Raw genomic sequence first — 26,736 nt, 5'->3', positions numbered from 1 at the left:
ATCAGTGACATGGTACCTTATGCCTTCTTTCTGGAGCGTGCATTGCGTCGTGTCATTGATCAGGCTGTGGAGGAGCAGGAGCGGGAAGATGAGGAAGTCGCAATGCTGGATGAATTCCCAGGGGGGGCTACTCTATCTGAGACAAGTCAACAACAGGAGTCTGATGAGGAGTCAGAGGAGGATGGTGCCGGGGCGGATGAGCAGGAGCAAGAAGAGCATGCTTTAAACCTTTCTGGGATCCCTGTTGTGCGAGGATGGGGAGAGGAGAATGAAGAGGACGACATTATCCTGGATGATGAGCAGGAGCCAGGCCACCACACCGCTTCCACTTTAGTGCAAATGGGGGCCTTCATGCTCCAGTGTTTTAATAGGGACCCCCGTATAAAAAGCATGAGGGTCAAGGACCAGTACTGGGTGGCAACGTACTTAGACCCCCGGTACAAACACAAAATGGCGGAAATGTTACCGCCGTCGCAGAGGGCTGTCAGAATGCAGCACTTCCAGGCCTTGCTTCGAGAAATGCTGCATTCTGCTTTTGCGTGCGCTGGCAGAGGAGCAATTCCCACTCCCAGAGAAGGATTTGCGGGTACCAATCCAACAGCGCCTGCAAGAAGAGGCCGGTTTGAAGATGTGTTGGTGACTTCGGATATGAGGTCATTCTTTCAGCCGACCCATCGACAGGTGTCATCCGGATCCAGCATCAGGGAACGCCTAGACCGTCAGGTGTCCGACTACATTGGGTTAACGGCCGATGTGGACGCTCTGAGGAGTGATGAACCCCTAGACTACTGGGTGGGCAGGCTTGACCTCTGGCCAGAGCTTGCCCAATTTGCAATCGAACTGTTGGCTTGCCCCTCATCCAGTGTCCTGTCCGAAAGGACGTTCAGCGCAGCAGGGGGGATTGTGACCGATAAGCGTACTCGCCTAGCTCACCACAGTGTTAACTACCTCACATTTCTAAAAATGAATGAGGCATGGATCTCGGAGGAATTCAACACATGTGATCAGTAGACCATGTATATGTCTATAAACAATTTTTGGAATCAAGCACACAGACCTTCTTAATTCATTTGGCTCACTTCCCTGACCCAAAAAAGCACACCGTACTATATGCCCCTACCCTCCTCTTTGAAGAGGTTGAGCGGTGTCATATTTCTACTGGGGCTGCTTATTATGAGGGGTTCCCACCATCCCTGTGCTGTGCTGACTTCCTCCTGGGTGTTCTTATTATGAGGGGCTCCCACCATCCCTGTGCTGTGCTGACTTCCTCCTGGGGGTTCTTATTATGAGGGGATCACACCATCCCTGTGCTGTGCTGACTTCCTCCTGGGGGTTCTTATTATGAGGGGATCACACCATCCCTGTGCTGTGCTGACTTCCTCCTGGGGGTTCTTATTATGAGGGGATCACACCATCCCTGTGCTGTGCTGACTTCCTCCTGGGGCTGCTTACGGTGCTGCTGTCAGCGCTGTATGTCACGGAGCTGCTGTCAGCGCTGTATGTCACGGAGCTGCTGTCAGCGCTGTATGTCACGGAGCTGCTGTCAGCGCTGTATGTCACGGAGCTGCTGTCAGCGCTGTATGTCACGGAGCTGCTGTCAGCGCTGTATGTCACGGAGCTGCTGTCAGCGCTGTATGTCACGGTGCTGCTGTCAGCGCTGTATGTCACGGAGCTGCTGTCAGCGCTGTATGTCACGGAGCTGCTGTCAGCGCTGTATGTCACGGAGCTGCTGTCAGCGCTGTATGTCACGGAGCTGCTGTCAGCGCTGTATGTCACGGAGCTGCTGTCAGCGCTGTATGTCACGGTGCTGCTGTCAGCGCTGTATGTCACGGAGCTGCTGTCAGCGCTGTATGTCACGGAGCTGCTGTCAGCGCTGTATGTCACGGTGCTGCTGTCAGCGCTGTATGTCACGGAGCTGCTGTCAGCGCTGTATGTCACGGTGCTGCTGTCAGCGCTGTATGTCACGGAGCTGCTGTCAGCGCTGTATGTCACGGAGCTGCTGTCAGTGCTGTATGTCACGGAGCTGCTGTCAGCGCTGTATGTCACGGAGCTGCTGTCAGCGCTGTATGTCACGGAGCTGCTGTCAGCGCTGTATGTCACGGTGCTGCTGTCAGCGCTGTATGTCACGGAGCTGCTGTCAGCGCTGTATGTCACGGAGCTGCTGTCAGTGCTGTATGTCACGGAGCTGCTGTCAGCGCTGTATGTCACGGAGCTGCTGTCAGCGCTGTATGTCACGGAGCTGCTGTCAGCGCTGTATGTCACGGTGCTGCTGTCAGCGCTGTATGTCACGGAGCTGCTGTCAGCGCTGTATGTCACGGAGCTGCTGTCAGCGCTGTATGTCACGGAGCTGCTGTCAGCGCTGTATGTCACGGAGCTGCTGTCAGCGCTGTATGTCACGGAGCTGCTGTCAGCGCTGTATGTCACGGTGCTGATGTCAGTGCTCTGTATTACGGTGCTGCTGTCAGTGCTCTGTATCTCCTGCACCCTCTTGTTTGCCTACCCTGGTCCCTGACCTTCCCTCTCCTCCATTGCCTTCATTAGCTCCATAGTCCTGAATTGTCAGAACAATTTCCCAAATAAAAAAAAAATGCTTGTAGTTATCGATCCCAAATTCACCTCATACATGTATTATGCTATTGTCCAGGTGGTGGGACTACGTGCTACCCCCTAATAATTACCCCGTGGCCGCAAATTCGACCTAAAGGTTTGCGAAATTCGCCTCCCATTGAAGTCAATGGAGCCCGCGGCGAACGGTCGTTTTCGCGAACGTTTGTGCCCGTTCGCGTTTCGCGTTCGCGAAACGTCCCGTCGGAAGTTCGTCCATCACTACTCACAAAGATTTAACACAAGAATATAGATCTTTATTTTACCCATGTAACTAAAATGTTCAAATCCCATTGGAGTCGGAAAATAGCTGTCCCTTTTTTTAAATCTATTCTGGTTCAATAGATTTGTGAATGTTATTTGAGGGAGATAATCTAAACCAAAGCAACCATCAGTCTTAGTATACACAGTGCTTTCCATGAACAGAATATGTTGTGGTTTTGTATATTGTTCTCTCTTTAATTAAAAAAGCAATATGTGTATAATCAGCAGCTGATAGACACACAGAGAATAGGGACTCTTAGTAATCTGTACTGTATGAATGAACCAGCAGTGCTGTTTCTTTATCCATAACAATATAAGATCATTGTGGATTTGTGTAAAGCAGCTGCAGCTGCTTGTACACCCTCAGCCTAGAGGGAGGTGGGAGCTCTGTGCTGGCTGTACCTCTCCCCACAGGAACACCCATAATTTGGGCTTCAAAAGGGGGTGAAGCTACAGCCAGCATATAGAGGTGTTTTTAGGGGCCGGGGGGGGGGGGCCTGCACCGATTAGAATAGGACTAATGTTTAAGCACTTGATCCCCTGGGAAGTTAAATACATTTTTAAAATGAATTATAGATCCTCTTTAAATGTTTATTTATAAAACAAAGATTGTGTAGCTGAGCAACATTATGGCAAGTGCTCCAGGGAGTTGCTGTGGCTTTATTACACTTTATTAAAGTGGTTCTAAAGTCTAAACAGATTTTTACCTTAATGTATGCTGTGCATTAAAGTAATAATAAAGGTATTTTTTCAAATAACAAACATGTTATACTTACCTACTCTGTGTATTGGTTTTGAAACCCCAATCCTTCTATTCTCTGGTCCCCACCGGCACTCCTGGCCCTCCTCTTCTCTGAGTGCCCCATGGCAAGCTGCTTGCTATGGGGGCACCTGTACATGCTTGCTCCATAAGACAGAATGGGGATTGGTCCTGCCCTCTGCTCCTTCCTCACTGGTTGTGAGCTGTGATTAACAGCAGCAGGAACCGATAGCTCCCACTGCTGTCTCTCAGCCAATCAGGAGTCAGAGATCTGGGAGAGCAACCAGTCTCATGTACATCCCTGGATTACAATCGGGCTTGGGTAAATATCTCCCACCTAAAAAATGGGAGGCACAAGCCGGTAAAAGGTACATTACATTTGTATTTTAATTCCTTCCAGGAATTCCGCCTTTAAGTTTTACCATGACATTTATCTTCTACACCTGGCTTGTCTTCAAGATAAAGCCCTTGGGTTTGTGCCTGCAAAAAAAGGCAGGTTCATTGGTTTCACAATTTAAGCACTGGCTTTCATCTGAACCTTCTGATTCAACATCTACACTTAGAGCATGAGAGAAGTAAAACATGAAAGAGCGATAAAGTCCTATTTAGAAGCTCTCTATATAATATCATCATCAGGTTCACTGATTGATTTTTATTTTTGCTTGTCTGATTTTTCAATCTGAAGACTCACCAGTACCACTTAGTTCTTACAAGCATAACCCAAAAACGCTGAGCCAAACTACTTAATGAAAAAACAGCAACTAAAATAATTTTAAAGTGCTCAAAATATGATTAAAATGACAATATCACCACGGGATCTCTTTTAAAAAAACCTCACCTTTAAAAGAAACATTTATATACTTCGCTTTCCAGTGGCCTGTGTTTTAAAAAATACTGTTTTTCTGCTCCCAGTTGTTGCAACTATTTAAATTTTTCAGGTGTGTAGAATACTCACTCTTCCTCTGACCCCCGTGGGTCCTCCTGTCAGATTATATGTCTCTTTAGAGCAAGAATCCAATTAATCTGATAGCTGAATTCTTGCAGAGGATTTTCAATACATCGGCCAACAAAAACATACGTTCTTTTAAGGTGGGCTTTTTTTGTAAAAATAACCTTGTGGTGAAAATATCATGGGAATGTCTAAATAATTTAGAAGATTTTGAGACAAATATCAAGCACCCAGGTGAAAACTTGGTGCAAGTAATTGAGGGGTATTTCATTGGAAACACTTGTTTGGGGTATCAGTATGAGACAATAATTCAGAATAATGATACAGGTTGCCATGGGCTCCATTTTATACAAGTGTGCATCTCCGCAGAATATAATGAATGTTTATTCTGTCTGTTACTTCTTGATTAGAAATGATACTAACCAATATGAGGTTTGATGCACAAAAGACCATACCGAGGCTGATTCCAAGAATAATCAGCCATGTTGTTACAAAGTCCCCATGCTGGAAAGATAAAAAGAAGGCATGTTTAGTCTTATAGTCCGCTTAAAGCAGTATTAATGCAAAAAAATTTAAATATTGTTGTTTACTATTCCTTACATATAATGGCTACATTTATTTTTGCTTCCCTGTATTTTCACCTTATGATCTGGCCAGTAAAAAAACACTTCCTGTCTCCACTCCACTGGAGGAGCAACATAGATATCTTTGGGGAGGTAGTGTTGGATTCACTAGCAGATTTAGATGAATTTGACTAACAAAATTAAAGATGAACTCTAGATAACACTTTAAAAGGAGTTAGAGCAACCGTTTTTGCTATTTATTACAAAGGTTATACAAAGGTTTTTTAAATGAAAAATCTGGCCAATGCAAGCGATCCTATTAGTGTTGAATGGGTAGTCTCAATCCACTAACTGTCCCTTTTACCAGCTTGCGCTGGTAAATGAAGTTAAACATAACAGAATTACTGGCTAGTTCAACAAATGAAAATAAAGGAATTGGTAACCTGCAATATGTTAGATTTTTGGTTTTGGGTTTAATACCCCTTTAACTAATATAATAATATAACATGCATGAATATATGAATCTGCAGATTAATTTTTCATCCAAAATACTGTATATAGGTCAAAGAACAATAGTTGCATAAAAGAAAGACAGGGGCGTAACTATAGGGGGTGCAGCAGTTGCGACCGCAACTGGGCCCTGTGCTGCAGGGGACCCATGCAGCCCCCTCTACATATGCTGATCACCCATCCAGCACACTGGATGGAGCCCAGGCCAACATGGATGAGTGTGTGGCCTGCAGCTTGGTCATGGTGAGTGAGAGGACCCCATCCCCCACACACCATTACATAACCCCTCCATCTCCCCCTGGGGACATGGGCTCCTTCTCACGTGGGGACAGGGGCTCCTTCTCACGTGGGGACAGGGACCCCCATCTCCCCTGGGGACAGGGTCCCCTTCTCACCTGGGGGCAGTAACTTCATCTGCCCTGGAGAAAAGGACCTCATCTCTTCTGGGGACGGGGACCCCATCCTGCCTAGGGACAGTCCCCCAATGGGGCACCTAAAAATAAAAATTAAAATAATAAAAAAAACTATTGATACCAGTGGTGGAACTACAGGGCTCACAAAGGTCATACCTGTGACCAAACCCTGGAGTTCCACCGCCGGACTCGGAGGGAAGGGCCCTGGCTGGGGTTCAGGGGGGCCCTTCATGGTTTCTTGCATCGGGGCCCTGAAGGTTCTAGTTACGCCACTGAAGAAAGAGTATTTACTGTCAATTTTGGGGTTCTTTACAGTATGTGGGATGCTTAGTGCATGTGGCAGACATTACATTTTCTGGGCCACATGCAGCCATCTTACTATGTCATTGTAAAAATCACATACTCCTTCATTGTGGCAATTGTTTAAGAGTAAAGTTTATTTTTACGTATGTATTTGGCAGCTAAGTACTTCAGAAAATGTTAAAAAAATTACACTTATTAGTATTATCTTAAATACCAAAAGCATTCGTCTTCTTCTAAATGTATTAGGCGCAACCTTCAGTAGATATCAATACAGAAGAATTATTTCACTGTATTCAGCACAGTGTTTCATCTGAGTTGGACATGCCTTGCATACTGTATAATGGCAAAGTCAATAGGGAAATTTAAAAAAAGACTCAATATTTTCCAATGGAATATTTTAATCCACAGAACTAATCGAATTGTTCTTGTGTCAGTAAGGCTCTTTTTCACCCTGTGTGGAAAATCTGGACACAGTTTCCCATAGGATTTTGTTGACTTTCTATGGACTACAACTTTGGAAAATGTTGAACTTGATAGACTAATGTAAACGATGTAAATATATATAGCCCAGTTTTGCTTCATTTACACATTTACATTTCATTTACACATTAGCACTAACATTTATGTGAAATAAATGTGTTCCTTCTGCACTCAGTGATACAATATCAAACGCAGAGCTGCTCGTACTCACATACAAAATATCATTTTGATAATAAGTTAACAAAGTGTTGTGCTATCCATTTAAGAGCCAGTGTTAATACAAGACATATAAACATAACCCTTCAAATATCAATGAATATTTGCAACATGCTATAAGTGCAAAAACATACAGTACATTTTTTTCTTTGTAAAATACTTTTTATTAAGATTTATAGTACAGGCGTACAACATTAAGCCGCACATCGAAGCAACAAACAACCAGATCACATTGAGTTGTAACTAATCTTCCAAAAATCCAAAAACAGCCCCCCCCCCCCCCCACCCCTACAACACAGTCAACAATTTCCCAGACAAAATATGCACATTCTTTGAGCCTCTGGAAGGAAGCAGATATATAGTCCGCTGAATCAATGATGCCCCCTTCAACAAGAGGAGATGATGCATGTATTACAATCCTAAAACCACCCTCCACCTCATCAGGAGAAGTAAGGACCCTAAAACCTTCAGTAAATTATAACTTTATAATGTATTTACTTCACAATCACCCACCACCTCAGGAACTCAATCCTCCTGCTTATGTATCTATAACAATGACTACCTGCTAAATTGCCTATGGGTCTAATCTGAAACCGTGTCTGTGGATGCCATCCAGCCTCCAACACCTTGTCAAATTTGGCCCCTACTCAAATAGGTTGCCTTATAAAAAGGGACTGCCTTGTTGACCAGGGACTTCCATGAAGCCTAAGTTGGGGGGGCAGTAGATCTCTTTTATGACAGGATAATCAGTTTTTTGGCGTAGAACAGCAGGAGGTTGAGAAGCATTCGTATAGCACTAGTGGTGGCTAAGTGCTCAACCGAGCTCTACAGGTATACTTCAACCGTAAGGGGGACTGAAAGGGATGTGACCGGACGGATACACTTTGCTATATCTTGCCAGTAGGGCTTGATATGTGGACAAACATACAGTAAATTTTAACACACAAAACATAGATATCAACCCTCTTAACAAGTATATACAAACCTTTGCCATAGGAGACCATGCTTACTACAGAAAGGGTCATCAAATGGATGCTTAATAAGCCAATCTGAACCAGTTACATAGTTACATAGTAGGTGAGGTTGAAAAAAGACACAAGTCCATCAAGTTCAACCAATGTGTGTGATTATATGTCAGTCTTACATTTTATATCCCTGTATTTTGCGGTCATTCAGGTGGTTATCTAATAGTTTCTTGAAACTATCAATGCCCCCCCGCTGAGACCACCGCCTGTGGAAGGGAATTCCACATCCTTGCCACTCTTACAGTAAAGAACCCTCTACATAGTTTAAGGTTAAACCTCTTTTCTTCAAATTTTAATGAGTGGCCACAAGTTTTGTTAAACTCCCTTTTGCAAAAACGTTTTCTCCTTATTGTGGGGTCACCAGTACGGTATTTGTATATTGAAATCATATCCCCTCTCAAGCATCTCTTCTCCAGAGAGAATAAGTTCAGTGCTCGCAACCTTTCCTCATAACTAATATCCTCCAGACCCTTTATTAGCTTTGTTGCCCTTCTTTGTACTCGCTCCATTTCCAGTACATCCTTCCTGAGGACTGGTGACCAGAACTGGACAGCATACTGCAGGTGCGGCCGGACCAGAGTCATGTAGATTGGGAGAATTATTGTTTTATCTCTGGAGGTGATCCTCTTTTTAATGCATGCCAATATTCTATTTGCTTTGATAGCAGCAGCTTGGCATTGCATACCATTGCTGAGCCTATCATCTACTAGGATCCCAAGGTCCCTTTCCATACTGGATTCTCCCAGAGGTTCTCCCCCCAGCATATAGATTGCATTCATATTTTTCCCACCCAAATGCATTATTTTACATTTTTCTACATTGAACCTCATTTGCCATACCCCATTAATTTGTTCAGATCTTTTTGTAAGGTTTCCACATCCTGTAGAGAAGTTATCTCCCTGCTTAGCTTAGTATCGTCTGCAAATACAGAGATTGAACTGTTTACCCCATCCTCCAGGTAGTTTATGAACAAATTAAATAGGATTGGTCCCAGCACAGAACCCTGGGGGACCCCACTACCCACCCCTGACCAGTCTAAGTACTCCCCATTTATCACCACCCTCTGAACTCGTCCTTGTAGCCAGTTTTCAATCCATGTACTCACCCTATGGTCCATGCCTTATTTTGTACAGTAAACATTTATGGGGATCTGTGTCAAATGCTTTTGCAAAATCCAGATACACCACGTCTACAGGCCTTCCTTTATCTAGCTGGCAACTCACCTCCTCATGGAAGGTTAGTAGATTGGTTTGGCAAGATCGATTCTTCATGAATCCATGCTGAAGTTATGAAGTTCTCCTACAACTCACAGATATCTCCACAAAATGTTTACTGGGCAAACCATAAAGGGAAAGAAGGCAGCTATACATAGTAACTGTAAGCGTATAGAAAATCCAAGTTTATCAAGGTAAAAATGCACTCACTAGCAATAGCAGTATCTCAGCATTTAAAAAACAGTACCACTCGCAAACATAATGACTTCAGATCTTATGCGCTGCCAGACACATTTTGTCACAGTTGACAGCATCAACAGCCAAAAGATGTTCTGACCCCTGATGATGTCAACTGTCATGAAACATGTTGGGAGGAGCATAGAATCTGGCATCACGTCCACCAAAGTGTCCAGCACATCATTTTAAACCCTGAGAAGGTTTAACACTTATTTGTACAATTGTTGCAGCTGCCCTTTGTATGCAGAACACTGTTGCATTGCTGTGCAGTAAATGGTGAGTATCAAAACCACAGCACATTCAACTCCCCATCACCAAAGTTTCAGTAAAATGTAGGCATTCCATTCACCTCCAAAAAAAATGGACAATGAAAGTCAGGTCTAAAATGGGAGACAGAGGTGCTGCATGTGATGTTTATAGCAGGTGTGAGGGTTCGTCGGGATTTAGTAATAGTAGGCCTGCACAAACTGGAGGTAAGGCACGTGTGCCTTTTTTTTCAAAATTGACTGACCAATGCAGTCACAGCACACACAGCAGATAGTTAAGTGACTGACAAGACCTACTACACCCTTGCTGCACAATTGTTCTTGTCATTCACCAGCAAACTAAGGCTGACCATAGGGCTGATCGAGAAAGAATTTATGGATTCTACCATTCACACATGGCCCGTTGATGAAGGAATCCTCCCCGGGGTGCCATTTTATTCTGCTGTCAGAATACACAGATTGGCTGCAAGCTCCAAAAAGGCTTGTTAAAGTTCACTGAGCCCTGATAAAGGAGGGATGTTGTGAGCACTTGAAACATGTTGGCTGTTTTATGTGATGTTGCTAATGACCCAAGTATGTTGGATTTTTTATCTCTTTGTCTTTACGCTTCTGTTTTTTTGTGCTTTGAAAGATTTGCCTGTGAGTACAGTACCTTGGTTGGGAACCTTGTGTAATGTGAGCAATCCAACTGGAGCCAGGAAGTTCATTAAATGAGCGTATTTCTTATTACATTGAAGTCCCAGCACTGCTTGGATATGCTTTTATGAAGCCCACCTAATGCATCAACTATTTCCTCCTCCTCCGCTCTGCGGCTTTCTCTGAACAGTGCATGGTACAACACCATGTACAGCTTTAACACAACCCCAAACTATTATTCAAAGGATTGTTGTATCTTTAATTAACCCTTTGAAGCTGCATGAAAAGCGTTTTCTCTGCTGTATATTTTTTTTGGTCATTGGCACATATTGAAGATATAATGATGTTAGGGGCGCTAGAGTAAATATAAATATCAAAAAAATGTGAAAATTTGAAGTCCCAATTGGGTGATGACACCAAAAGGAAAACAAAAAAAACTTGAATGAATATAACTCCAAAGTCCAAAAAACAGTGATTTTTTCAGTGAAAAGCTCCTTCTGAATCCATAAATCAAAAGACTGCTGGAATCTTCTATAACGTAATGAAACGTCCCTTCACCAAAAACTTATGGACATAGAAACAACACCCCACTTGTCAAGATAAAGATGTCTTCTTACCAGATGCTGTTGACTACTTTAATTAAAAAGATAGTCAAATAGGCTTATGCAGGTTGATTCCCTGCTCACATGGAATAAGGTGGACCTCGTATGGACAGAAGCTTCTCCTCATAGACTCAGATAGGTCATAAAAAAAGCCAAACAAAAATCCATAGCGTAACACCGTTTAATAATAAAAATAAATTTAAAAAACATAAGGCCAAATGGCTGCTTACATATGTCGGTGCCCAACCTGGCACTGGGGCTGCTTGCTTAAAACAAACGTTTCGTAATGGATACGTAGTTCCTCGTGGTGTAGGCGTGCGTTCCACCAAAGGACAGCCGATAACCAAGGACGACCGGAACTAGACGTAAACGAACGTGACTGGATACCGCCTTGACGTACGTTTCGTTTGACACGTCATCAGGAAGCGTACCCAGTCACAAAGTCAGCGTTCTTTATAGTGTCTCGATTAATCCATAGACCAATCGAGAAATACTTAATTTAATACGCAGCCTCAGTCCCACTTAAGGCTAACAACAATAATGGTACATTAAAACATAACTAGCAAATAAACGTTTAAAACGTATTAACCCAAAAACGAAGGGATGAATTGTATATGCTAGAAATTAGAGAGTAAAAAAATAAAATTAGAAAAATACGCATATAATAATCCAATGGAAATGTCCATTGGAAAAAAGAGGGATAAGTTGCTTGTAATTTCCAAATTGACCACTAGATGTCAATCTATAGTCTGGAAATTTTCTACCACTTATAAGACAAAAAAGAGGGATTTTTTCCTGATTGGTAATTAAATATTTCTAATAAAGAAATATATAAAATTCTTAAATATATTATTACCATTACCAAAAATATATCCAGCATTATCTCTGGCTATCAGACGTGAGGAAAAACCAACAAAAGCCCACATCATAGGCCAGAAATTAGAGAGTAAAAAAAATAAAATTAGAAAAATACGCATATATTAATCCAATGGAAATGTCCATTGGAAAAAAGATGGATAAGTTGCTTGTAATTTCCAAATTGACCACTAGATGTCAATCTGTAGTCTGGAAATTTTCTACCACTTATAAGACAAAAAAGAGGGATTTTTTCCTGATTGGTAATTAAATATTTCTAATAAAGAAATATATAAAATTCTTAAATATATTATTACCATTACCAAAAATATATCCAGCATTATCTCTGGCCACCAGACGTGAGGAAAAACCAACAAAAGCCCACATTATAGGCCAGAAAAAAACGCTAAATGAATTCAAAAAATGAAGAAATGGTGGAAAATACCTAGACACAAGAAATACGAGGGACTTTTCAATCATTGGACAAAAAACAATTTAAATCGAGCTCTATGTTCATTCCTAGAGGCTGCACAGTTTTTAAATTGTATATCCACTTCGTTTCGTTTTTTGATATTTCCCTTTTCATGTGAGTTCCTCTCCAATGTTTTGAGATCTTATCGATCCCGTAAAATTTACAGAGTGAAGGATCGCTATCGTGATGCGTTTTAAAATGCCTTGACACGCTATGGTTGGGAAATCCTTTCTTAATATTTGTAAGATGTTCATTAATTCTAATTCTTAGCTGTCTAGTAGTTCGACCTACATACTGCATGGAGCAGGGGCATTCCAGCACATATGTTACATGATCTGAGTTGCACGTAATTAGTGGTTTGATTTTATACTCCAGCTTCGTGACTTGTGATTGAAACTGAGTAATCTTCCTTGATGAACCGGGTCCTCTGGTGGTCTTGCAGGCTTTGCATCTCATGCAATAATGGAAGCCGGATCCATCAAGGAAGGTTACAAGTTTTCTTGGGGGGTCGGGGACATTACGGGCTAGTTGATTTCTCAAACTCGGTGCCCTTCTATAGATAAATTTGGGATTCTGTGGAATAATAGAGGCCAAATCTTTATCTCGTTGCAAGATAGGCCAATATTTTTTGAAAATAGTTTCTACTTGTCTATACTGCCTATTAAACCCTGTCACAAAGGCTATAGCTCCTTGATGTTCTGGTTTAGCTTTTGATACTAATAAAGTTTGTCTGTCCATCTGTGACACCTGTGTTACAACTTTCTCTAGAGTTTTTTGTGAGTAGCCTTTTTCGCAGAACCTACTAGTTAGAACCTTAGCTTGTGAATGGAAGTCAGACTCTTCCTCACAGTTCCGTTTCAATCGCATATATTGTCCTTTGGGGACAGCTCCTATCCACTGTGGATGATGGCAACTATGTGTGGGCACGTACCCATTTCTGTCTGTGACTTTAAAATAGGTTTTAGTAACAAACTTGTTATGCTTTTTCATAATAGTAAGGTCCGAGAAGTTCACTTCCACCTTACTGCATTCAGCTGTAAACTTCAAGCGATATTGATTAGCATTCATATTGCTCAAGAAGTTTTTAAAACTCTCTAACGTACCTCTCCAAAAAAGAATTACATCATCTATGTATCTTTTATAGAAAACAAGAGATTTGTGCATATTTTTATAGATGGTTTCTGATTCCCATTTATTAAGAACAATATTGGCTACGCTGGGAGCATAACGTGCTCCCATGGCCACTCCTGATACTTGGTTGTAATACTCATTGTTGGCCCAAAAAAAGTTATTACTCATAGCAAGATCTAGGCCTCTAATCAGGTAATTTATCTGAGCCTTTTTCAGTTTGGATTCTTTTATTAGTGCCCACTTTATTGCCGTAAGTGCATCTTTATGTTGGATGTTAGTGTAAAGTGACTCAATGTCTACCGTAATCATGATGATATCTTGTTTTCTATAAAAGATACATAGATGATGTAATTCTTTTTTGGAGAGGTACGTTAGAGAGTTTTAAAGACTTCCTGAGCAATATGAATGCTAATCAATATCGCTTGAAGTTTACAGCTGAATGCAGTTAGGTGGAAGTGAACTTCTTGGACCTTACTATTATGAAAAAGCATAACAAGTTTGTTACTAAAACCTATTTTAAAGTCACAGACAGAAATGGGTACGTGCCCACACATAGTTGCCATCATCCACAGTGGATTGGAGCTGTCCCCAAAGGACAATATATGCGATTGAAACGGAACTGTGAGGAAGAGTCTGACTTCCATTCACAAGCTAAGGTTCTAACTAGTAGGTTCTGCGAAAAAGGCTACTCACAAAAAACTCTAGAGAAAGTTGTAACACAGGTGTCACAGATGGACAGACAAACTTTATTAGTATCAAAAGCTAAACCAGAACATCAAGGAGCTATAGCCTTTGTGACAGGGTTTAATAGGCAGTATAGCCACTTGCCGACCGCCTAACGCCGATGTACGTCGGCAGAATGGCACGGGCAGGCATAAGCACGTACATGTACGTGATTTGCCTCCCGCGGGTCGGGGGCCCGATCGGGCCCCCGCCCGGTGCCTGCGGCGGTCGGTTTTCGTTCGGGAGCGATCCCGGACGAGGGGACGGCCATTCATTCATGGCCACCCCCTCGCGATCGCTCCCGACGAATAGAAATCCCCGGTGACATCACTTCCTCTCCTGTAATGTAAACACAGGAGAGGAAGTGATGTATTCTCTCCTCCGTGTCGGTATTTTTCGTTCCGACACGGAGGAGAGCGGATCAGTGAGTTGCACCAACACATCCCACACACAGTAGAACATGCCAGGCACACTCACACCCCCCCTTTACCCCCCGATCACCCCCCCAATTACCCCTGCCCCCCAGTCACAGTGACACCAATGTCATTTTTTTTTTTTTTTTTTTTTTTTTTGCATTGGTGTCATTTGTGACTGTAATAACTGTTAGGGCAGTTAGAGTTAGCCCCCTTTAGTTCTAATGTACCCCCCTAACCCCCCCAATAAAGGTTTAACCCCGTGATCACCCCCCGTCGCCAGTGTCACTAAGGCTGGGTTCACATTGCAGCGGTTTATGAGAACGAATGTGATTCGCACCGCACTGCAGTGCAAATCACATCCGATCTCTGTGCGATTCGAGTTCAGCCATTCGCCGCACCCGCCGCACCCGCCACACCCGCCGCACCCGCCGCAAATTCGCACGGGACCCTTTTTTTGGCCCGCAGCAGAATCGGATCGCATGGGTGTTCACACCATGCGATCCGAGTTTGCAGATCGCACTGCGATATGCGAACTGATCTGGGGGTGTCAGTAACATTTCACTGACACTCCCAGCAGTTCGCATAGGGCAGTGTGAACTGCCGCCGGGAGGCATGCGATGCGGGAACCCGCCGCGGATTCGCGGCGTTTCCGCATCGCTCCAGTGTGAACCCAGCCTAATAAGCGATCATTTTTCTGATCGCCGTATTAGTGTCCCAGGTGACGCTAGTTAGGCAGGTAGGTATTTAGGTTCGCCGCAGCTTTTTATAGCGCCAGGGACCCCCATATACTACCGCATAAAGCCCCCTGATTGCCCCCTAGTTAACCCTTTCACCAGTGATCACCATATAACTGTTACAGGTGACGCTGGTTGGTTAGTTATTTTTTTATAGTTTCAGGGCACCCGCCATTTATTACCTAATAAAGGTTTAACCCCCTGATCACCCGGCGGGTGTCATTTGTGACTAATAACTGTTAGGGCAGTTAGGGTTAGCCCCCTTTAGTTCTAAGGTACCCCCCTAACCCCCCCAATAAAGGTTTAACCCCGTGATCACCCCCCGTCGCCAGTGTCACTAAGGCTGGGTTCAGATTGCAGCGGTTTGAGAACGGATGTGATTCGCACTGCAGTGCAAATCACATCCGATCTCTGTGCGATTCGAGTTCAGCCATTCGCCGCACCCGCCACACCCGCCGCACCCGCCGCAAATTCGCACGGGACCCTTTTTTTGGCCCGCAGCAGAATCGGATCGCATGGGTGTTCACACCATGCGATCCGAGTTTGCAGATCGCACTGCGATATGCGAACTGATCTGGGGGTGTCAGTAACATTTCACTGACACTCCCAGCAGTTCGCATAGGGCAGTGTGAACTGCCGCCGGGAGGCATGCGATGCGGGAACCCGCCGCGCATTCGTGGCGTTCCCGCATCGCTCCAGTGTGAACCCAGCCTAATAAGCGATCGTTTTTCTGATCGCTGTATTAGTGTCACAGGTGACGCTAGTTAGGCAAGTAGGTATTTAGGTTCGCCGCAGCTTTTTATAGCGCCAGGGACCCCCATATACTACCGCATAAAGCCCCCTGATTGCCCCCTAGTTAACCCTTTCACCAGTGATCACCATATAACTGTTACAGGTGACGCTGGTTGGTTAGTTATTTTTTTATAGTTTCAGGGCACCCGCCATTTATTACCTAGTCTCACTAGTGTACCCCTAAATTTAGGGGTGTCTACTTTCCAAAATGGGGTCATTTGGGGGGGGTTTGTGCCATCTTGGCATTTTATGGCCTTCAAAACTGTAACGCCCTTAGAAAGCCTGAAGGCGGTGCTTGGTTTTCGGGGCCCCGTACGCGGCTAGGCTCCCAAAAAGTCCCACATATGTGGTATCCCCGTACTCAGGAGAAGCAGCAGAATTTATTTTGGGGTGTCATTTCACATATGCCCATGGCATGCGTGAGCAATATATCATTTAGTGACAACTTTGTGAAAAAAAAAAAAAAAAAAAAAAGTTTGTAATTTTCCCGCAACTTGTGGCAAAATATAAAATATTCCATGGACTCAACATGCCTCTCAGCAAATAGCTTGGGGTGTCTACTTTCTAAAATGGGGTCATTTGTGGGGGTTTTGTGCCATCTTGGCATTTTATGGCCTTCAAAACTGTAATAGGTAGTGAGGAGTGAAGTCAAATATTTACGCCCTTAGAAAGCCTGAAGGCGGTGCTTGGTTTTCGGGGCCCCGTACGCGGCTAGGCTCCCAAAAAGTCCCACATATGTGGTATCCCCGTACTCAGGAGAAGCAGCAGAATTTATTTTGGGGTGTCATTTCACATATGCCCATGGCATGTGTGAGCAATATATCATTTAGTGACAACTTTGTGAAAAAAAAAAAAAAAAAAAAAAAGTTTGTAATTTTCCCGCAACTTGTGGCAAAATATAAAATATTCCATGAACTCAACATGCCTCTCAGCAAATAGCTTGGGGTGTCTACTTTCTAAAATGGGGTCATTTGTGGGGGTTTTGTGCCATCTTGGCATTTTATGGCCTTCAAAACTGTAATAGGTAGTGAGAAGTGAACTCAAAAATTTACGCCCTTAGAAAGCCTGAAGGCGGTGCTTGGTTTTCGGGGCCCCGTACGCGGCTAGGCTCCCAAAAAGTCCCACATATGTGGTATCCCCGTACTCAGGAGAAGCAGCAGAATTTATTTTGGGGTGTCATTTCACATACGCCCATAGCATGTGTGAGCAATATATCATTTAGTGACAACTTTGTGTAAAAAAAAAAAAAAAATTTTTTTTTTGTCATTATTCAATCGCTTGAGGCAAAAAAATAAAATATTCAATGGGCTCAACATGCCTCTTATCAATTTCCTTAGGGGGTCTACTTTCCAAAATGGGGTCATTTGGGGGGGTTTTGTACTGCCCTGCCATTTTAGCACCTCAAGAAATGAGATAGGCAGTCGTAAACTAAAAGCTGCGTAAATTCCAGAAAACGTACCTTAGTTTGTAGATGTGACAACTTTTGCGCAAACCAATAAATATACAATTATTGACTTTTTTTTTACCAAAGACATGTGGCTGAATACATTTTGGCCTAAATGTATGACTAAAATTGAGTTTATTGGATTTTTCTAATAACAAAAAGTAGAAAATATCATTTTTTTTCAAAATTTGCGGTCTTTTTACGTTTATATCGCAAAAAATAAAAATCGCAGAGGCAATCAAATACCATCAAAAGAAAGCTCTATTTGTGGGAAGAAAAGGACGCAAATTTTGTTTGGGTACAACATTGCATGACCGCGCAATTACCAGTTAAAGCAGCGCAGTGCCAAAGTGTAAAAAGACCTCTGGTCATTTACCAGCAAAATGGTCCGGTCTGAAAGTGGATAGACAAGTAGAAACTATTTTCAAAAAATATTGGCCTATCTTGCAACGAGATAAAGATTTGGCCTCTATTATTCCACAGAATCCCAAATTTATCTATAGAAGGGCACTGAGTTTGAGAAATCAACTAGCCCGTAATGTCCCCGACCCCCCAAGAAAACTTGTAACCTTCCTTGAAGGATCCGGCTTCCATTATTGCATGAGATGCAAAGCCTGCAAGACCACCAGAGGACCCGGTTCATCAAGGAAGATTACTCAGTTTCAATCACAAGTCACGAAGCTGGAGTATAAAATCAAACCACTAATTACGTGCAACTCAGATCATGTAACATATGTGCTGGAATGCCCCTGCTCCATGCAGTATGTAGGTCGAACTACTAGACAGCTAAGAATTAGAATTAATGAACATCTTACAAATATTAAGAAAGGATTTCCCAACCATAGCGTGTCAAGGCATTTTAAAACGTATCACGATAGCGATCCTTCACTCTGTAAATTTTACGGGATCGATAAGATCTCAAAACATTGGAGAGGAACTCACATGAAAAGGGAAATATCAAAAAACGAAACGAAGTGGATATACAATTTAAAAACTATGCAGCCTCTAGGAATGAACATAGAGCTCGATTTAAATTGTTTTTTGTCCAATGATTGAAAAGTCCCTCGTATTTCTTGTGTCTAGGTATTTTCCGCCATTTCTTCATTTTTTGAATTCATTTAGCGTTTTTTTCTGGCCTATAATGTGGGCTTTTGTTGGTTTTTCCTCACGTCTGGTAGCCAGAGATAATGCTGGATATATTTTTGGTAATGGTAATAATATATTTAAGAATTTTATATATTTCTTTATTAGAAATATTTAATTACCAATCAGGAAAAAATCCCTCTTTTTTGTCTTATAAGTGGTAGAAAATTTCCAGACTACAGATTGACATCTAGTGGTCAATTTGGAAATTACAAGCAACTTATCCCTCTTTTTTCCAATGGACATTTCCATTGGATTAATATATGCGTATTTTTCTAATTTTATTTTTTTTACTCTCTAATTTCTGGCCTATGATGTGGGCTTTTGTTGGTTTTTCCTCACGTCTGATAGCCAGAGATAATGCTGGATATATTTTTGGTAATGGTAATAATATATTTAAGAATTTTATATATTTCTTTATTAGAAATATTTAATTACCAATCAGGAAAAAATCCCTCTTTTTTGTCTTATAAGTGGTAGAAAATTTCCAGACTATAGATTGACATCTAGTGGTCAATTTGGAAATTACAAGCAACTTATCCCTCTTTTTTCCAATGGACATTTCCATTGGATTATTATATGCGTATTTTTCTAATTTTATTTTTTTACTCTCTAATTTCTAGCATATACAATTCATCCCTTCGTTTTTGGGTTAATACGTTTTAAATGTTTATTTGCTAGTTATGTTTTAATGTACCATTATTGTTGTTAGCCTTAAGTGGGACTGAGGCTGCGTATTAAATTAAGTATTTCTCGATTGGTCTATGGATTAATCGAGACACTATAAAGAACGCTGACTTTGTGACTGGGTACGCTTCCTGATGACGTGTCAAACGAAATGTACGTCGAGGCGGTATCCAGTCACGTTCGTTTACGTCTAGTTCCGGTCGTCCTTGGTTATCGGCTGTCCTTTGGTGGAACGCACGCCTACACCACGAGGAACTACGTATCCATTACGAAACGTTTGTTTTAAGCAAGCAGCCCCAGTGCCAGGTTGGGCACCGACATATGTAAGCAGCCATTTGGCCTTATGTTTTTTAAATTTATTTTTATTATTAAACGGTGTTACGCTATGGATTTTTGTTTGGCTTTTTTTATGACCTATCTGAGTCTATGAGGAGAAGCTTCTGTCCATACGAGGTCCACCTTATTCCATGTGAGCAGGGAATCAACCTGCATAAGCCTATTTGACTATCTTTTTAATTAAAGTAGTCAACAGCATCTGGTAAGAAGACATCTTTATCTTGACAAGTGGGGTGTTGTTTCTATGTCCATAAGTTTTTGGTGAAGGGACGTTTCATTACGTTATAGAAGATTCCAGCAGTCTTTTGATTTATGGATTCAGAAGGAGCTTTTCACTGAAAAAATCACTGTTTTTTGGACTTTGGAGTTATATTCATTCAAGTTTTTTTTTGTTTTCCTTTTGGTGTCATCACCCAATTGGGACTTTATTTATTATTGTTTTTCACTATATTTTGGTTGTAATTTTTTTGTTTATTGCAGTTTTGTAATATGGTGTGTATTATTTTACATACCATTTGATTATCAAATTTTCACATTTTTTTGATATTTATATTTACTCTAGCGCCCCTATCATCATTATATCTTCAGCATGACAAGTTTTCTTCTTGTTCTTTTAGGGAGCAGCTATTAGTTGTTTGATTCACTGACTATAGGTCAATTTGATATCTTTTTTATTATTTTTTGTGGCGCGGAGTTTATTAGTTGCTGTGTATCAGCCACTTTTTTCACATTGGCACATATTAATCATGTACCAGTGACAAAGTGCCAGGTGTCATATTCCTACTTTTTAGTGTTTCATTAGCCCCACAAAGGGAATAAGTTAAATATCAAGATTCACTCCCCAAAAACTGCAGTGGGGTTCAGGGAAAAAATTCATTTCAGATTTTTTTTAATTTTGAGGATATTTCACTAAACTGGTTGAGAATGGAACTGTCATGGTTATGCAGCAAACTTTCTCTGTCAGCATACCTCTCCTGACTATTCCTGTCTGCTTGAGACCCTGACCTTTTGGCATGTCCCCGACTATCCCTGTTAGCCTGTGACTCTGAACCTTTGGCGTGTACTCTGTTGTTCCTGTCTGCTAGTCACCTTGATCTCTGCCTTATCCCTTTACTATCCTTGTTGTTCCAGCCTGCTGCTTCCTTCTCCTATAGTCTACCATGAGCATGAGCTGTGAGACCCTAGAGGCCGTGACCTGGAGCCAGACTGCAGCGCAGTCCATCCTCACCACTACAGGCTCTGGTGAACACCTGTTGGCTCTTAGAGTCCGCGCCCTGGGGAATCTGCTCTAGCTCCCACTGGGATCTGTGTTAGTGATCCAGTAGACCTGCTTCCTGAACCTCCCTGGGTACTATCCGCAGCAGTCAGTCCTAGTGTCCACTATCTTAGCAGTGCACCTCCGACTCCTACTGTGTACATCTGTCACCTGGTCTCAGGTGACCTGACAGGAACCCTGGCAGATTTGGTCATCCCCACTTCTGAGGTAGCATTTCTTCCATATCTTTTCCATCAGAAAATCAATATGTGCAATACATTTAATGTTTAACAAACTTTCTTAGAATTGATAAAACCCAGACATTGAAGCTGGGAAAAATAGAATTCTTAAGTGAAAGAATACTTTATTATTCTATATTATATCCACTCACCTTGATATAGAGTTCAACAAGCTCCCACTTCCTTTCAAAAAGAGTATCAATAATTTGATGCATTAAGAATCCCACTATGCCCACCACAACTCCAATAAATGCCATCATCACCCAGCGATCCCAGTCTGATCTGTTAGAATGTGAAAAGTTATTGATTACTAATGTGTCTACAGGTGGGTTTCACAGATGTGAAAGTAATATCAGTAGTAGAATAACCAATACCAAAACAGCTGATGTGCAGCAGAAAAATTCCTACACTACCTCTAATCATGTGCTACTAGTACTTAAAAAGAGATTTTACATGCTTTGCAGCAGCACACTGTTGAAGATGGTCCATTTGGGTGTATAGTATACCAAAAAGCAACAGTTTGTGCCACTATTTGATATAGTTATAAACATATGTTTACAATAAATCTGTCTTACAGTGGATCGCGGGTGCCATGTCAGGCTCCTGCAGACACATCATCCAGCTTATTTGCTGTACCTCTGTTATGACTTTCTGTTCAAAAGCTGGCAAGTGTCAATAGACAATGAGGGCACTCAACATTCTATTGAGGACTAGAAGCTACCTGCCGCAGTGGAAGACAGGACTTGTAGTTTCTTCATTTACAAATTCATATGACTGAATGATGCGACTGTATGAGCAGAGACCTGCACTAACACTCCGATGTTAAAGTGGTGTTTCAGCTGAAATTTTTTTTTTAATAAGGAGACTTACCTTTCCAGGGCGCCCGCGATGTCGGCCGCCGAGGCCGACATGTCCCTCGGCTCTCGGGTCCCAGCGTTGCCATCCTCACTAAGGGAAACAGGCAGTGGAGCCTTGCGACTTCACTACCCGTTTCCTACTGCGCATGTGCGGGTCACGCGGCGCTTTGTGAATGGGATGCGCTGTGTTAGGGAACACACAGTTCCCAGAACACAGCGTGCCCCATTACCCAGAAGACAACGCGATGAGGGGAGAAGATGAAGATCACAAAGGAGCAAGAAGAAGGCAGATTAGGAAGACTGCCTAGCAACAGGGATTTCTGACAAGGTAAAATATTTTTTTTTCAAATGTTTTATTTTTTTAAGAATATTAATGATCTTTTTTTTTTTTTTTAGGGTGGCCCTCCACTTTAAATGTGACAGCAAGTGGGGGGGGAGAAGCACCTCGCCCACTGTCATGGGGATGCTATCAGGGTTTGGGGGGAGGTGATTGCATGCTACACATTATTATTACAGGTACTTATATAGCAAAGTAATTTTACGCAGAGCTTTACATACATATTGCCCTTAAGAAGATTTCAATCTAAAGTCCCTAACTCACATCCATATAAATACATACTAGGGCCAATTTAGGCAGGAGCCAATTAACCTTTGGAGTGTAGGAGGAAACCCACCCACAGGGGGAACATGCAAACTCCAGGCAGATAGTGCCATGGTTGGGATTATAACAGATTATAACAGATAAGCCTATTGCTGCTAGGCAGAAGGGCTAAGCACTTGGCCACTGCGCTGCCCAAAATATGCCACATGTTACATACCCTAAATATGAGTGTAATATGTAACATGCTCCATAAGGTGAACTTATCCTTTAAATAGTTTATTAGGTATTATTCTTATAAAACTGTTATTTTAAATTGTGCTAACATTAACCTCATTAACATTAACCTCAATAAACATTTTAAGCAGTAGGGTTTCAGAAATACATTATAAAACTTAATCAGGTAGAAAATATACTGCAAGCCTGCATTCACACCTTAGCAGAGCATAAGCAGAACATGTTCCTGGTGATTACTGTTTAATATATTTTTATTGAAATATTTAATCACAGAATTTACAGGAAGAAGAGAGAAAGAGGAAAAAAAGAAAATAAATACAATTAACAACATGGAAATGTACAGTAGAGCATATAGGTGCCTTAAGTATATGTATTAACAGGTTTATGGCTCTTAAGGTAGATTGCCATAGAAAATGTTGAGATAAAATTGCAAATATACATCAAAAAATAAATACTGAAAACTTAAGTTTAATGTAGAGAAAGAAAGAAAAGAAAATGTGGGCCTGTTGACAAGATGTCCAATGCTATATAAAGAGATAGGGTTTTTTTGAGGTCAGTAGGGAAGTTCTAATGCCCGTACACATGATCAGAATTTCTGACAACAAATAATGGATGTGAGCTTGTTGGCGGAAAGTCCGACCATGTGTATGCTCTATAGAACATTTGTTGGACTTTCCGCCAACAAATGTTGGCTAGCAGGTTCTCACAATTTCCGCCAACAAATTTTTGTTGTCAGACTTTGCGATCATGTGTACACAAGTCCGTCGCACACACGTCCACGAATGCTCAAAATCAAGTACGAGTCGGAAGCGCTCGGTCTTGTAAAACTAGCATTCGTAATAGAGATATCACGTACGTCTTGTATGTCACTACGTTCGTAATTGCTGGCCAACATTTGTGTGACCGTGTGTATGCAAGACAAGTTGAAGCCAACAACCTTTGAACAAAAATCACGGTTTTGTTGTCGGAAAGTCCGATCATGTGTACGGGGCATAAGATAGGAAGGTTGCAAAATCAGGATTTTCCATAAAACATATCAGAATCTGTCTCAAAGGGTAAAAAAGGGGATTTTTTGTTTCTTTTTAATGGCTGCCAGGGTGGTAATTCAGAGATATTGAAAATCCTAGTACATACCCTCAATAACAGAATAGATAACCAAATTAAACAACCTTATGAGAATGGAAGAACTTTTGCGCAGTTACACGACCAACATTCTCATTTCCAGGACATATGGCTACCCTGGATATCTTTTATGGTTCCCGTTGATTTTACGGGCATGTTTGCACTTGCGTCATGCTTCAAATGTTTTTTTCCTGGTCTGAGCAAGGGGAAGAGTTCTTCAGGACAAAAAATGCACATTAAAAACGAGTTTCATAAGAATTAAGGTAACTTTGGTGCTATAAATACTTGAATATGCTAAAAAAATAAATAAAAAAGGCGTAGCGAGCATAAAGCGCAGGCCCCATGAGCATGCAAGTGTGAACAGGGACAATTAGAAACAATGGAATTCTGCATGATGAGCATGGTCAGGCGTAGGTAAATAAGCTAAAAAAAACATTGAATGAAAAAAAAAAAACTTAAATATTTACACACGTATAGTAGATGCTTACTAGCAGTTTAATAAGGCTTCAAGTATCAAATTTGGGTTAACATTTGAATTACCTGTGTGGATTTTCTTTTAGCCATGTCTTATAGACTTCACTGTGTGATGGTAGATAGTCCAGGCTTTCATGTGTTTCCTGAAGATGTTTTTTCTGGTGGTTCGCCTTAACGGAATTGTGAATTTCACCTTCTTCTGCTTCCTCAGCCTTTTCTTTCCTGCTGGATACCAAAGACATAATCACCAGCTGTGCTATTCCTGGGGAATACTGTGTATTTTAGTCTTGACCAAGCTAGCGCAACTTCATGGAGACACAGAAGTCAGAATGTGACTCCAAGTCATCAGTGAAACAGAGATTAATTAGCTCTCTTGTCATGTTATGAACACAAGTTAAGTGTCGGGATTGGCTACATTTGTTTTATGATAATCAGCGTCCTATACATTTGAATATAAAATAGTAATTACAAGGATAATTAGTGGATCACACAATGGTAACCACCCTGACACAATCTTTGGCTTTATAGTCTACCCACATTCCCCGCGTTTAGAATAATTGCTTAAAATTGATTCCTGATATAGTACATATATTTTCAGAATAGGTCCATCAAATCCTAAAAAATGTGATTTATCCTAAGAGCAAATGATTAGGTATCTGTGAGGCCTCATTCACACTAGCAATGAAATACCTGCATTTATAGGACATGCATGTAATGTTTTTAAATGGTATAATTCACACTGCGCTTACCCGCGTTTGTGTGCATTCATTATAGCGGAGTTTAGAGAATATAGAATTCTATGCATCCAGATGCATATAAGCAGATAAGATTCTCTGAAAGTGGAAAAGGCATGTATCTGGGAAACATAAAATTTGTTTGACCCCTTCGTGTTGACAGTACGCAAATATGTGGCCTTTCGGCGGGTGAGCCTTAGTGCGAAGTGGCTGCATATTTGCGTACCACACTGAAAATACAGCTGTCCCGAGAGCACACGACCTGCACAGTTACTGGCAGAGAACATAAACCTGCTTGCGTTTGAGAAAGGAATGCCTGTTCCAGAATAGGCATTTCTTTCGGCCCTAGCACCCCAGCGTGTGTTTGTTTCACACTAAGCAGATACGTGAGTTTTACAGGGATGACCACCTTATCCTCCCTGTATGTATGTTCATTTCTTGTCCACGAATGGTTGATGTTGATATATTTACCTCTTTTTATAGATGTATCATGCATCCGCCCCTGATGATTGGCTAGATTCCATGAAACACGTCGGCCCTAACCTAGATGCAATGTATACATACCCACATGGTCTTTGGATTCAGGCAATGCCATGGATTATAACTGTCATATAACAATTATTTTTATTGAGGACAATGCTATTGTATATTGTATATTCTATTCATATTTTTTAACAGGTAAATGTTTTTGGATACATGATTTGTTATATTATGTGCCATTATTGCATGTATTGTCTGCCATGTACCTACTCAATCATGGCAAACAAATAAATACTTGTTCATGTTTTACTTTGACTCCTTCGATTAGCTACAATATAGACAACTCATTTAAAGTCCCGACCCTTTTTCTCTATGCACTTGAATAGGGATGGAGATGCATTTTACTGTGCAATTCATTTAAAGTCCCAAAAGCCCGCTCTATTAGCCTAGGCTTATGACATCATGCACAGCTCTCTCTCTCTCACTCTCATGAGAGTTTGCCAGGAAGGGAGGGGATGAGTCATAAGAGGGCCAATGAGAGCTGCATGGCTGCAGAGCTGAAGGTGTGCTGCTGTGTATGTCTGTGTAAATCCAGGAAGTGAACAGGCAGCTGCTTCAGCTGCCCACAGTTAAAATGGATGCAGCCAGACTTAGTGGAGGGAGATTTCTGCAGCATATTTGGTAAGCACAGAATCACAGTATAACTAAAATGATATGCAAAGTGGTTGGAGGGAAGCTTTAGAATGGCAAAGATGTTGTTATTACACATTATGTGAGCAGACTTCAGTTCCACTTTAGGCGTATATAAGCAGGGGTTAGTACCCCTTTAAGGGAAGCTCCGTCTCTGGGCGTCTACTGTGGGTTGGCTAGTCTATTATTTTATAAGCTTGGGACAAAAGAATTAGCCCTTGTACACACGGTCGGAGATTCCGACAACCAAATCCGTCGGAGTTATTCCGACTGAT

General features: G+C 41.8%; 1 protein-coding gene across 3 annotated transcripts in view; it reads right to left on the bottom strand.

The window, feature by feature from the left end:
* The window catches only part of LOC143997184 (chloride channel protein C-like), a 253,086-nt gene that overhangs the window by 184,894 nt on the left and 41,456 nt on the right, over window positions 1–26,736 (bottom strand). For 2 of the 3 annotated variants that reach the window (XM_077492666.1, XM_077492667.1), the window contains 3 exons: window positions 24,624–24,779; window positions 21,422–21,551; window positions 5,001–5,081 (listed from right to left, as the gene is read on the bottom strand). In XM_077492666.1, the coding sequence (XP_077348792.1) occupies window positions 5,001–5,081; window positions 21,422–21,551; window positions 24,624–24,779 (367 nt within the window). Of the gene's footprint in view, window positions 1–5,000; window positions 5,082–21,421; window positions 21,552–24,623; window positions 24,783–26,736 lie in introns of all 3 variants that reach the window. The other variant, XM_077492665.1, reaches the window with a different exon arrangement.

This window comes from Lithobates pipiens, unplaced genomic scaffold (genome assembly GCF_037356315.1).
Source record: "Lithobates pipiens isolate NorthernLeopardFrog02 unplaced genomic scaffold, aLitPip1_a1.2 Scaffold_19, whole genome shotgun sequence".
NCBI lineage: Eukaryota > Metazoa > Chordata > Amphibia > Anura > Ranidae > Lithobates > Lithobates pipiens.
Note: the sequence above shows the minus strand (reverse complement) of the source record. Positions and strands in the feature narration are given on the sequence as shown.